The sequence below is a fragment of the Hippoglossus hippoglossus genome, chromosome 24 (genome assembly GCF_009819705.1).
Source record: "Hippoglossus hippoglossus isolate fHipHip1 chromosome 24, fHipHip1.pri, whole genome shotgun sequence".
Taxonomy (NCBI): domain Eukaryota; kingdom Metazoa; phylum Chordata; class Actinopteri; order Pleuronectiformes; family Pleuronectidae; genus Hippoglossus; species Hippoglossus hippoglossus.
The window spans coordinates 8,902,505-8,917,387 of NC_047174.1; the positions used below are offsets into that span (position 1 = coordinate 8,902,505).

At 42.7% G+C, this 14,883-nt stretch overlaps 1 protein-coding gene across 11 annotated transcripts in view; it reads right to left on the minus strand.

Annotated features, from left to right (window-relative positions):
• The window catches only part of nhsl1b (NHS-like 1b), a 96,743-nt gene that overhangs the window by 29,667 nt on the left and 52,193 nt on the right, over positions 1 to 14,883 (minus strand). Inside the window, exon 1 of one of the 11 annotated variants that reach the window (XM_034580518.1) lies at positions 9,440 to 9,733. The exons of the other annotated variants lie outside the window; for them this stretch is intronic. Within the exon in view, the coding sequence (XP_034436409.1) occupies positions 9,440 to 9,632 (193 nt within the window). The 5' untranslated portion in view covers positions 9,633 to 9,733. Of the gene's footprint in view, positions 1 to 9,439; positions 9,734 to 14,883 lie in introns of those variants that run through there. 11 annotated transcript variants of the gene reach the window in all.

Here is a 14,883-nt window from a genome sequence, read left to right on the forward strand (position 1 = left end):
GCTTTGTTTCTGCTTTTGACACATATACATGCTCTTGCCCATATAGGTTAAATGACAACACATGTGCCTATAGTCTACATGCATACAAGCATGTAACCATGAACAACTTACTATCCACAAGCAAGTCCTGGGATGTAGGGATGCCTGCACATATTACATTATGGTTGCTGCCATGCTAGTTTCCTGACCTACATTTCAGCACCAGGGTTGTCTGTTCCTCTCTCCTAAGGGCCAGTGTGTGTAAGTGTATGCGTGTGTGTTTCCTCCCTCCTGTTCATAGCACCACAACATCATTAATCCAATTTTATAATTAACTTCACATACAAAAATGCCATAAATCTGACACAAATAAACACAAACGACACACCGTGGAGTGCTCTGATTTGTGTGTGTGCGTGTGCGTGTGTGTGTGTGTGTGTGTTTATACAAAACCACAGTTCAGAGCCCCACACAGAAAAACTCACAACTGGCTTAATTAAAAGTGTGATGTGATTAACGTCCAAGCTGGGATAGTGACATAAATCAATGGGTAGCAGCTGGAATATTACTTCTTTTACTTTAATAATATGATTCATTAGCATCAATATTTCACTGCATATTTTACACAGAAGGCTTTCAGCTTACAACACAGTAAAAATTGATTCACCAAGACTACGGTAGTGTTAGTTTAAAACAGGTCAGGTAATGAATATTCCTTGTTTTTATGCAGCCAAACACATGCACGAGCTTGTGAAAGGTATATTATACAGCAGTGTGTCGCCTCTGCTGTTACCAGTAGTCTGGTGCTCAGGCTGCTGACGACAGGGTCTTGTCTGATTTAGACACAGTAGCACAGACTGAGCTAATTTAGGTTAAGTGCCTCCAGTGGCTCAAGGGCACAAAGCAACAAGCCACCTGGGGCGAGCCAGCATGTGTGTGTGTGTGTGTGTGTGTGTGTGTGTGTGTGTGTGTGTGTGTCTGTGCATCAGACTAAGGGGATACCAAAGGGAAGTGGGTTAAATTCATATGTGGTTATCCACAGTTATCCACTGCAGCAAAATTGACACTATGGCGTTTGACCTATTTCCCACATTGCACCTCCCTTCTCATCAGCAACAACAGTAGGTCATTTGGGGTAGGGGAGGGGTCGCAACGCCAACGCATCCAATCAACAAGCAGAAATGCAACCGATCGCCCAATGAACACAAATATGTACAGTAGGAAGCGAGCAAGACGATGAGCCTCGAGGTGATGGCACGACCAGGAGGTCAGATTTGAAGTCGGATGCGAGTTCTGGTGGTTGATATTGATTAGTGTATTTAACCAATACAATTACAATGCATCATTGCATTTGGCTCCGTTCATGAGGCCTAATCATTGATCCATTCTTCTATTTGTTTGCTGGAGAACTAGGAGTCTAAAAATGAGATTACAGTGACATTTTTGTAAATGGGCAGACAAGGCAGCTTTGTTTACAAATTTGAGGCAAGTTTAATGCAAATGATTAACTTGCATAAAAGTGCAGCTATTCATGAACCTTGCAATTCAGTGTTCATTGTGGTGACGCTCATACACAAACTTGAGCAATCATGAGTCAGTCTCGTTTTTATAACATCAAATACTGAAATGACAAACCATCTGGAAGAAAAAATTATTTGACGTGTACTTTCACTTATTAGTTTGGTCCATGTCCCATCAACTAACATGGAGGAGGCAGGGTTTATGATTTATACTGCAGCCAGGTCTCAGGTGGGGGTCAGGTAACTTTGGCTTCACTTTTGGGGAGTTGTCATGGCGTCCATCTTATTAAACGGTCTATGGTTTTTTGCTGATCTAGTTTATACGACTCGTACTAGCAAGACGAAGATGGAAATAAAATAAGAGTAAAATTCTGAGTAATTTCAAGAACAATACGAAAAACATCTTCACTTCTAGCCCAGCGTCATATTATACTACGCAACAGCACCAGTCTTCAGGCGAACCATTGTCACTGAAATATAAAGAAGAGTATAATCATCGTCAGACTGTGATAATGTATTGATCCTCTCTACAATGAGCATGTGTGTAATCCGAGTGTCAAGATAGAGATAGAGGGTTAAACATGTCTCAGGAAAGGCTTAGTGCTCAGAGGATGTCGTAGATCAGTATCATCTGTGAAACATACACACACACCCACCCACACACACACACACACACACATACTGATTGGTGTGAGTGTCATCTGATTTATCAAACACACTGTGGGTTGCAGTTTGCAGAGTTTGTGTATGTGTGCACACGTCATGCATCTATTACACCCGGGTTCCTTTATTGATAATCCGATGCTGAGACCTCGTCTGGAAAAGGCATAGGACCCCAAATCCACTTAAACCCCACCCCACCTGCCCTCTCCCCCTCCCGGTCCATCTCTCCATCCCTCCCCCTTCTGTCACATTTGAGCAATAATGGATAGAAGAATAGCAAGAGCAGACCTCACTTGGATGTATTGAGTGCAGCCTCCTAATGGGCCCCCGGGGAAACAAGACTCGCTCCGTGATCAAATACTCCCAAAATTTAGGACCGCCATTATTCCAGATTAAATTCCTCGTGTCACATCACATGTTGCTTTTTTGGCGTAGATAAATGCGGGTGTAGTGTCTAATGGCAAATAATTAAATCCTAATTCTATTTGGTAATTACCATAATCACATAAATATGTTAATTTAGTCTCACACATTAAAGCATTGTGTGTGCTGTAAGTTAATTTTCTAAATTGGTTGAAACGAATGATTAACAGATGATCAATGTTTAAACTAAAAACACTAGAAGCACTTTCCTCCACTGACTGAGACTGACTCCCTCTGCTTCTCTGTGTTATTACGCCCCCTTGTGGGGGAAATGAGCAACAAGTATATCAAACATGACTGTTTTTCCAATGTCTTCTCTTTAGAAAGGGTTCACAACAGTTTAGGAATTTAGTTTCTGACACAAACAAAAAATAATCAGAGTAAAATTGTTGTCAGGCCACACTCCCCTGTGGTTTTACAAGCAAATGAAACGGCAGTAGCTTAATTTCCTTTGCAATTCCCTTCTTTTTTGTCTCTAACCCTAATCCGTCTTCGCATTTAGAGTCGAACAGAGAGGTTGCCATGGTGACGATAACTCATTAATGAGACAGATTTAAAGAGGCTCTTAAAATCACTTTCTCTCCTCTCCCTCCCTCCTCTCTGTCCTTTTATAATCAGTCTCTATGGGGGTACGTGAGCGTTTTCAGAGGCTCGGCTTTGGCTTAATGGAAACTCCAGCTGATTGGGACATAAAGGGGCCTGTGGCTGAGGAGCAGGCTGGAAGGAGGCGCCTCGGGCCTGAGTACAAGGTGGAGGAGCAAAGGGGGTTTGTGCCTGATAAAGAAAGCTGGAGTGGAAAAAAGTTCGAAGGTGTAGAAAGAAGTGTCATGACCAGTTGAAAAGTTTAATTTGTTTGTTTGGAAAAGAGTGGTGCACATCATTGGAGGCTTATAGGACATGAAAATAAATGTAAAATATTATAATTTCTTCAAAAAAAAAATCAATTACATTTATAAATAAAATAAATAATTGTAATCATGACCAGACATGATTGAATATAACATAAAAGGGCCTCAGTGAACTATTTTTATTATCAAATTCTCTCTTAACTTTTTTCTGATTGTTGTTAATGTGTAAAAACTTGGGCCATGATTTCCCAGAGGTCCGAACAGTTATTTTACTGAACCTCAGCAGAAACCAAACAAATCAATGCTACATTTCTTTCTTGATGTTTTCTTTGGGCGACAGTAGATTTTCTTTACAGTATAGTAAAGTAGAAGTCAGGAATGTGACTGTGTGCAGACGGGGAGCAGACTGGTCAGCGGGACACACACGACCAGAAACCTCAGAGGACCAGACTTAAAGCAGCATGAGGTGGAAAAAAGCTCCTTGTAATAACAGAGCTCATTAGAGAAATGAGCTGTGACTGAGGCTGGCGCAGCCATGAAGCGCTCAAACGTACTTATCCTGCACTACAGCACAATTAGATCTTTCAATTAGATTGACTCACTCACAACAAGACCACTGTTGAACCGAATTCGGGGTAAAAAAAGAGGCCAAAAGCTGTTGCTGTGGAGCAAACACAGGCCAGATAAATTACATTTGTTTTCTCAATCTGTTTGGCGTTTTGAGAATTTTCCAGACAAACCTTTCCTCTCAGCACGTTCTGTTTTTCCATTTATGTTTCAGCTTATCACGAGTGTTTGTTGGATACGATGGAAGAAATGTTTTTGTCAATGTGTGTTTTGTGCAGTTGCCAATGAGACAAATAGATGTCACTCGACTGTGTGCTAAGATATGAGGTCAAAAGAGAGAATGTACACACACAGGTTTGCGCAGCTATCCTTATCAGGACTTTGCATAGACTTCCGTTCATTGTGTACAGCCTAACCAAAACTGGATCCCTAACCTTAACCAGGACCTCAGAAATTAAGTTTTGCCTCAGTACGACCAGGCTTTGGTCTCCATAAGGTCTGCTGGTCCTGAGTTAGTCAGTGTTTAACCTTTTAAAGGGCTTAAAAAGGTGACACAAATGAGTACACACACACGCACACACTTTCAACAATCCTAAAAGATCTTTTTCTTGTTCTCCCAGTGTGGGAGCCACACCATGCAGTACATGAACCTAACCTCCAGGAGGCTCTCTATGCCAACAGGAACACACTGCACACATTTGGATGGTAATTGAGTGAGACAAAAGAAAGACATAAAAAGTATAAGATTAGGAAGAAACCAAAAGTATGATGTTTTTTTTTTTATTTTGGTAAGTGTAGGTAGGATAAGTTCATTATTAAACTGACCAATCCTCTCTCAGCTCTTTGCATCTCTCTCCTCTGTCACATTTAGTCAACGGGAAGATAAATGTCTCCATAGATTCCAGTGATTATCTGGCTCTTGTGTCCTTAAGTGACAATCAAACCATTAAATAAAACTCAATTGTACACATATGGGGCTCGGAGGCTCTATTACACCTGATCCCTCCAGAAATAAACACTGCTCGCCCTGAATTACCCCCCCGCTCTCCTCCTCCTCCTCCTTCATCGCTTCTAGTCTCCCAAATGAAAAGCCAGCTGTGCCCAGACCCACTCTATTAATCTGACCACATTATCTGTTACAACAATTCTTCAAGCAAACGACACACTCGTGCTGAAAGATAAAACCACGTCCCTGGAAAATACAAATACAAGCTATGGCTTCCTACTGCAACCACTGTGTGACATCTGGCCTGATTTAAATGACAAAATTGGGATTTTGACTGAAAGCGTCTGGTTTTTATTATTTCTAATATTTAAATTTAATTTGACGAATGATATGGTATTCTATGAGGTAAAAAAAAAGAAACCCAGACTTCCTTGGCTTATGGAAAACCTATTAAACAAAGAGCATTAAAAAGAAATGTGAGAATTGTAAGTAAGTACTTGAAAGTATAAAACCACCAATCATACAGTGCTGTGCTTTACTTATACAAGCAGCTGTAGCTTTGTCGGTAATGAACAGAAGAATAAGAAGCCTAACAACATATACAGGGTTTCTGCAGGTTAGGGTTAAATTTAACACATTTTGAGACAATAATGAATCAAATTTGAGACAGATGTCAACTACCAAAAAACGTATTTTAAAGTGAGACGGAAGCAGAGTTAAATGGCCGCTAACATATTTCGGACCTACCTGAATATATATAAGACTGTAGTATGTAACAGATTTAAGACTTTAAAAAGTAAAATTCAGTTTTAGTTTACTTGATTATAATAATCTAAACACATTTCATAAATCAATTTCAGTCAGTTTTCAAGGAAAAATAGAAAACCTTCTAAAGTAGATAGATTATTTGCAACACACTTAGCGGATGATTAGTGCGACAAAACCAGCTAATTTACCTGATAAATGTTCTGAGGCAAGACAATAAATGGATTGCAGCTATGGACAAAGAAAAAACGTGACAGCAACACAAACTAACACAGCCATAGACGTATAAACACAATAGACACACACAGGCAGGCGCACAACTCGATTAGCCCTCAATATTTGTCAGTGACGGCTTCATTAGCCGTTGGTCACACATGATGGAAGAGCACCTGTTCAGCCAATCAGAAACCATCCATTACCTTTTAGGCCTTTAACAAGCTGAGCAGTCTCCGTCTGTTAGACACAGAGAAAGCTATTACCCACCAATTATTACCCTTCACCTCTTATTTTCTATCCAAATGAATGTCTACAGGGATGTGGACGACTGCACTGCCGCCGCTTGTATATTCAAACAAGCAGACATGCGCTTACTCACACACACACAAACCAGGTTGAGGATTTAATCAATGAAAACAGGGATCAAGAGGGAGACAGAGATGGAGATTGAGTCAGACAGAGTGGCTTTGAAGGAAAACACTGCCTTAACCCATTTTACAGTTGAGTGAGCCTAACCAACCACTGACCCCCTGTTCACAAAAGTGAGTGTGAGTGTGTGTGTGTGTGTGTGTGTGTGTGTGTGTGTGTGTGTGTGTGTGTGTGTGCATGTGTGTGGGGGAAATCCTCTTCTTTTCTCCATCTCATTAAGCTGTGTGTCATGCTTTTTACTCCATTGTCCTGCTACTGGGGGTTTCATGCACATTCAGGACTAAGTGTGCACTTGTCTTTACTCATCTGTGTTCGAGAGTGTGTGAGTGAAGGTGTAAGCCGCGAAAGGGCCACTAACGAATCTCATTTTAATGGTGTTCCACCTCAGCCAAATTCCCTTAAATCAAAGAGGAGACCAACACTGTCCTGAACTTAAATCCAGAGTTTTGGGAAATGGGGCAGATATTTAGAATAACTTGAAACAACTCTTGTTTGGTTGTTTTCTCTCTCAAAACATTTGAAGATGAGATTAAGAAACAGACTTTATCGACAGGACTTTGGCTTCAGCCGCGTAAGATGGCAGCGTTTGTATCCAGGATATTTTAGCTTGATCTCTGATTAGTGGAAGGACCTGGAGACACGTCGTTCATCTTTATATACAGTAAAGTCTACGGGGAGAACAAGCAATAGCCAAGCATGTGAGGGACATGGTAACACAAACTCAGATCCGCTTACATTAACTGGATCACAAAACAGAATGCTGGTTAGCTCCACCTGCAATGGACCAGATATCTCTGAGCGATATGTTATATTTGTGTCTGAATCGGAAATGGTAACAAAGAGCTGAAGCCCCCTCCTCCCACTGCCAATTATATTACCCTAACTGATTTTCAGCAGTGCTTCCTCACATAAATGCAACCAATCCATTTCATTTGGTCTCATCTAGTTACTCTACAGGCCTGTCCTCCATCAGGTGCTGCTCCCCGGGGAGCCATTGGCACTGACAGGTCGATAACCGGACCTGCCTTCCCACAAAAGGATTACTGGGGGATCTGGTGGAACAGCTGCTCCACCTCTAAACTGATATAAACTAAAGAAGGATGGCAGAAGAAGCCAAGGGACACAGAGGTGATGCCGTTTCAATTCTACTAAAAGAAAAATAAATCAGATTTATTCAGATAAGTGTAGGATCAGGTGGAAAACGGAAAGATATGAGGATAAAAGCAAGAGGTACAGCAAGCATTCAGGAAGATGGAAACAAATATACATAAATTAAGTATTAGCAAAACTCCATTTTGTGCATGTTTGTGTGTATGAGGGTCGTCTGATCATCAGTGCATGAACGCAGAGTGACAGGGAGGTTGATTCAACCTACAGAGCCCAGACAATGCTGCACCCATGGCGGCGACATCTTGAGCTGTCACGGCACGTTAGCCAAAGCAGGCGTGAGGACAGGCCATGCTCGTCTGGCAGAGTATTGTTACGCTAAATGCACGGGAATAAGGGATTTGATTTTAGATAAGCATACATGCAGAAGGACATTAGCAGTTAGTAGATAAGTGGATGGATAGACGGTGAGTCAAATTGGGATAATAACAGTAAACAAAAGTTAGAAAAGTTGTTTTACTAGGAAGGCCCTGCTTCTCTGATTAACTTAACTCAAATTTAACATTGAGCTTTGTATTCATACATCTCTGGAAGTATAAGCAGTCGCTAATATGTCAAAATAACCGGATAAAAAAGAAAGAAGCAGCATTTCTTTCAGCCACTCTTTTATCCTTCAGCGCTCTCTCTTATCTCCCTGATGGCTCCTTTATGTAGTGGCAGAGGTGAAAGTGGGTCACCTCCACAACCCCAGCGGTGTCAGCTCCATCACCCCCATACTGTCAGCTCTGTTACACTTCCCTGCAGGCCTGGCCCATCACCTCCAGCTGCTAGCTATTGTGTCCCGTTCCCAAGGGTGACCATCCTCAGGATATTCTACTGTCCCTAAAGAGAATAAATCTTCTTGGTGCAAGCATGCATATACACATACACAATCGCATCGTGCCGACACAAGAGGCTATACTGATGATATGTGCAAGTAATATGAGCCAGAGTGGATGAATGCTTGCCCATGCACAGTAGGAAGGTCTTTAAATATGCATATAAGAGAGGAGAAACGACCTAGAATGGCATAGAGTAGGGCACATATACCTCCGTCAAGGCCTAACCGTCTTTTTAAATTCAAATCAAGCTGCACCCAAATTGAATGGGTTCTTCCCTGACCTATACCGCATCACCAAGTTTCGTGATAATCCTTTGAGTTGCTTACAAACCATCCCACCGACAAATGGACAGGGGTGAAAACATAATTGTACCATAGACATAAGTAAGTAATACGTAACGTGTTGTTATTGTGATGTATTTAGGAATTAGCGGCAGTATTCATGAAAGCGTTTCTCTGAGGTTCATCCTGTTCCTGCCTTCAGGACCCTCTGCCAATCCACCAGAGGCCAAAGGTCACAGAGGTCACAAAGCCCCAATCTGCGTTTGATGCAGCATGGGACACCCAGCAAAATACACACACACACACACACATTTGCTGACACAAAGACAGACGGCACAGATCACCTGAGTTACAAGGGGGATGGAAATCACCTAATAAGAAGAGACAAAGCCCGGCTTGAGAAAAGCCTCAACTGCTAGTGCTGTGACTCTCTGGCACTGTGACATACAGCGGGTAATTATTTCCCACAGACTGTTCAGGTGACTTAAGCACACTCTGCAGGAGCTTGTTTCCCAGCCAAAACAAATACCACAAACATTACTGGAGCAAAACAGCAATATGGTGTCATGTTAAGGACTCTAAGTCTTACTAAGAGGCTCCTAGAGACCACTACCTGGGAAGTCCTGCTCTAAAGTTGTGGGCAGGATCCCAGTGATCAGAGCGTCTATGAGCTGCTGTCTTTTAATGAAAGAGATGCTGTCCAATCTAGAGCTAAATCCAAAGCTGCGCAAAACCAAGCTTTTTTGTACGAACACCAAAACTCTGAGCAAACAAACTCAACAGCAGATAATCTGTTCTGCTCTCTAGTCTGTACCTTTTCCATCCTGGTAGGTTTGTGTTTTCCCAGGTGAGCCTTTGGTGTTGGGTCCAAGCATTGGTTTGGGTGTCCACAGAGAGTCCGGCTTCTGGTGCACCTTTGACACTGATAGCAGGCGTTTGCGAAGGCAGCCCTCTGTCCTGGCGGGCCTGGGGCCGGCGAAGGCCTCGGACTGGAGGCTGTTCCCCATCTTGTTGGCGGGCTTAAAGGAGCACAGAGTTCTCTTCTCGCTGGGGGGGTCCACATAGCAGGCGCTGTGCCAGCAGCTGACCACTGGCCCCGAGGAGAGGCAGTGCACGTATGTGATCATCACCGCCTAAGACCTAACCCCCCCTACACCCACCACCCACCCTTGCCTGCTCTATCCAGGATCCAACTCCTCCTCTTTCTTGAACAGCCCTCTCCCTCTCTCTCTGGACCCTCCACTTGAGGTGATGGGGTGCCTGTGAAGGGTTTGTGTGTAGGAGACCTCCCCCTTGCTCCCAAACCCTCAATAGGCGTCCCCCTCTCTGCAGGAAGATAGGACAGGGGTTTGCAACCCACGGGGGACAGAATCCCCCTCTGTCTCCTCCTCAATCTCCTCCTCCTGTTTTTGTCCTTACTCTCCCACTCTCAGGGGATCCTATTGACTTGCATTAATTTGCCTGACAAAGGGAGGCTATGCACAGTGTTAGATTACAAGATTTAACTCCAGAACAAATATTCCAAAGAACTATTGCAGCATAAGGCTATTATCTTGCATATAACATATTCTGCATGGCGGTTTGTTGGCTCTCTGGTGGACACCCTGGCAGCTTGTCAAAACAGGACCCAAGACTGACCACAAGACATTTCAAGAATACTCCAAAGATGCAAAAATAAGGTTGAAAAAACAAAGGGCCGTGCCTTATTGGAAATACCTGTGGTCAAAGCCTGTTTTTGTCCTTTGAAATGACCCAGAAGAAACCACCACAAATTGTGCAAAATAAGATCCCCAAAAAAAGTCAAGAAACAATCCTGCCTTTAAAAGAATTCATGCACTTAGATGGTGAGGGCCTTGTTTGGTAAAATAGAGGTGAGAAACATCAGTCAAGATGTCAGCATCTGAGAGCATCCTTCTTCATCTTCCTCCCTCAGGAAAGACAGAACAGTGAAATTGTCCAGTGGCGTCCACATGGCCTCTCCCCCTCAACTCCTCCTCCTCCCTCTCTCCCTTGCTCCTCAACGCTGCCGCTCTAATCTGTAAACCCAGATTATCCAGCCTACAGCCCCTTGCCTCTCATTGTGGCCGACACAAACACACGCACGCGAAAACACAGATGGACACCAGGTTGCAGATAATTAACTACATCACCACCAGTGCTCAGATGTGTGGAAGTTCAAGACGACTTGGCGTGTTGTGTGTCAGCTGGTTAACTCGGATGACGCAAACTGAAGTGTGAAGAACACATGTGCATGTGGACCAAATAACCAAACTACCGCCTCGGGTTCGTCCTCGGCCTGATTGGTGTTCTAGAGCGCAGAAACATATGCACCATAATGCTTTGAAGCGGGCAAATCACAAGCAGCAGAGACACGTTTTGACACAGCTTTGATGAATTTAATTGGAGTTAAAGCTGCAGAGCAGGGCACAGATGGGATGAGAGGTAATACCTGATCGTCAACATAGACAGATGTAAGCACAGCGGACACCAGATAAAAAAGATAAGAGGCGTATAGAGAGATACACAGATTAGCGAACATCATGAGTTGTCACGAGCGGTAAAAACCTGCCAGGTGAGCAGGATACTTAAATCAGCTGGGATGTGAGGTAGATTGAGTTTAATGGTATGCTCAGTTTAAAAGACTACAAGACGAGTAGAGGGGAAGACGCGACAAAACTCAAGGTACATAAAGCTCAGACATTCAATTCAATAAAAAGAGGTAATAAAGCATTATAAAAATGTAATAGGTACAATAAAGTACTTAAATACTAAAAGGAAATGTCTCCATCTGGTGGTGGCTAACACATGCACCATGGATCACACTACAGCACTCTATATGTGAACTCAAATACAAGTACGCTCATAAATCTATTGCAGCTTTTTAAGCCGGAGCAGATAGCCAGCGGCAAAAAACAAGCCAATACCGATGGTTATCATTTCCACAGCCCGGCAACTCAGCCAACACACAATCTGATTACAAAACCAAAACCACTGCACAGCACACACACCCACACACAGAACATAAAACCACTGCACAGCACACACACCAACACACAGAACATAATAGACAAACCACTATATACACACACACACACACACACACACATTTTAAACACTGTGCAGACACACGTAGCCAAAAGATTCTGGTTGTGGCCTCAATTGCACTTAAAACTGTTGTTGCCCCTTTATGCAGAGACACAGTGGGACATCCAGTTCACACAGAAATGTACAGTCATGTAGAGCTAAATGCATAATAGCACCATGACATCACAACAGGGGGGTGTTTTTACAATGACACACACGTACAAACATACATTATTGGCAGGTACGCGTTTGTGGTGGTGACAGTCATGCGTGAACGTATACTCTCAGACTCCACTGTGTATGGGTGTGTGCACGTGTGTCTGGGATTGTGAGGAGGGGGGAAGCTGAAGCGGAAGACTTTGGGAGAGGGACAATGGTAACCATAGTTATGCGTAGGTCTGAATGGAGTGTGAGGAGCACCTGCATGCTGGGTTAGTCCTCTGCCTCGGGAAGTCATCTACTGATCCACAGGGAGTCGGCCATTGTCTTCGCACAACAAAACTTTCCCAGCTTTGTCCCCGGAAACATTGTGGCTTAAAACTCTCCTACGAAGAAACTTTGCCTTCTGATAAAACTACAGTGAGACCCCATTTGTTACTTTGAGGCATCTTTCTACACTTTCCAAATCAGCCACTGTTTTCGAAGCTCTTCTCAGAGGACAACAGTTTCACTGGAGTCCTGACAGGGTCCACTCACAGGTGACTAGAAGTTCACCACATGTTTACCTATAAAGAGTCAGACAAGTTTACAGAGGTCAACTTCTCACCCAGGGTTCCCTCTCAAAGTCTAATTTATAAGTCTGTATAGTTGACTAACGCAACAATAGACATTACCTTGTGGCTGGCGGCTGTATAGGTCAACCTGCCTCCTCCATGTTAGCAGATGGGACATGAGCCAAACTAAAAAGTTGAAGTGCACATTGAATTAACTTTCCTCAAAGATGGTTTCTGTCATTTTAAGTAGTTCTTATCACACTGATATATGTACATCCAAATGCAATTTTCTCTGGTGAGTTTGGTTAAAATGAGTTATTTGAAGCAATCGGAGAAAAACATCATGATTGACAGCTGAGACAGACTCGCAGTTGGTCGAGTGCGTGTTTTGGCGCAACCTCGCTACCCCGGCTCCATCCCCTGATAACTACTGTGCAGACTCTGGCTCAAAATCATTACTGGAGAGTGGGAGGAAGTGGAGATGTGTCGTCCATCTTTATATACAGTTTATGATATAGACATACAAATATGACACTAATCACTACAGTAAAAAGTGGCCTTCTTTGCAAAGCTTTAACATCCAGCCATGCTGTGGTATTTCACATTGAATAAAGTTTGATGTTGTCGAATTAAATTCCAAGTTAAAGTGGTTTTAGAAGCGAGCTACAGATTCTGTCTGCATTTCCACACCATTCTTCTGTCCTTGTCGCTCCTCTGGAGATAAGCAGCCTGCCACAACGGGTGTGAGAACATCCATCAACACCGCTACCCACAAGGCCAGAGGGCAGGTAGTGGGTCAGCCACAGGTCAAGAGGTCACGGCCTCTCCAGACACACAGCACAGGTGCACTGCTTATTGAAGGACCATCATCTTACACGTTTAAATAGATTAACGAGGGAGGACTTGAACAGGCTGTACTTTAGCTCTGGAAATTAAATGCATCTGTGATTTTGATTTGACTTATGGGGGTTTAATCAGATTTTGCTGCTTCAATAATAGCAATAAATGATCTTGATTTAAAACTGTTATAATAACCACTCATCCCTTTTTGTTCATGGTTGTGCTACACTTTACAAAGTCCTGTGGGATCTGATGTCTAGGTTTGGGCGGTAAGAATTCAAAGTGAAATGCCTTGACGGAGTTGAAGTTAAATATAGGTTTAGACATAAGGCTATATGGGTCACTGCCCCATAACACGGCTGCCCGAGAGGAAAAAAAACACCCCGGGCTCCTGCTGCCTTCCCAGGAGTTTGTGGAAATCACACACACACACAGAGACAGATGCTTGTAAACATGTTCACTCTGTCTTTCAAATAAAAAATAGATCCTTTAAAACAAGATCCAGAACACAAATACCTGCCATCACATCAGGCTGGAATAAGAGAGAGTTATTTTGCCTGGGTTACATGCTCATGGCAGAGATATTAAGAAAGTCATATTATGTTGCATAGTATCATGCTGATGTTAAAGGTTTTGAGAGGATTAGATAAACTGACTTGAAAATATATTTCCATATAGTTAAAATACTACCTAACTTTGTTCCAGGGCTGCAGCAAAAATATTTAAAATTCTTAATTACGTTTAGACTATTCCTTGATAAACCAATTCATATTAAGTAATACAAAGTGTCATAAAATTGAAAGTGAATGTCAATTAATCAATCAAAAAAGTTTTATGATGATCAACCAGAGCGGTTTCTAGACATGAACTCCGAAAAATGCCTGAATAATTGGTTCCGGACAATTTCTGGAGTTGTTCCAAACAACAGAAACATTTCCAGAACACTCAGGCGAGGAATGGCGGTAGAGCATGAAGGAAGGAAGGACATGTTTTTGTTTCCAGCACATCAACACCAATGTCTGCTCTGATCACCAAAAGCTCTCGAATCCCATTGTCTTTAAAAAGCAACTGACTATCTGGAAACCTTCATAAAAATGTCCAGTCTGAAAGCAGCATAATTGTTTCAGCTCAACTATGTTAATTATATCACGAACTAAAGGACACAGTTTTTCCATCACAAACAAATGAATAAAATAAAATCGTTTATATGCTTTAGAATACGCCCTGACTGAATTAGACTCAACCGACTCAAACTGAACTTCTTCATCAGAGCTGGATTTACACATCTGCGCTTCCACCACAACCAAAGCATCTGAAGCCACTATAATGCTCACACATCCGAGTGAACTGCAATCAAAGTGGGAACATTGGTTCCACTCAACCAAAGACATGTTTTTACAGACTAGACATGGTCCGAGTTGTCCTTAAGTGACCTAACAACAACTCGGTCGAACGAATCCTCAGCAGTGTTGGAGTCTGACAGGGCTTACAGTCACTTGACATGGACAGAAAATGTTGCATCTATGTGCCACTGCAGGAAACCTCCAATTTGACAGAGAATGATGTTTCCAAAACCCACTCCAACTAATCCCTATACTCATTCCCTTCCTATGTCTGCTGC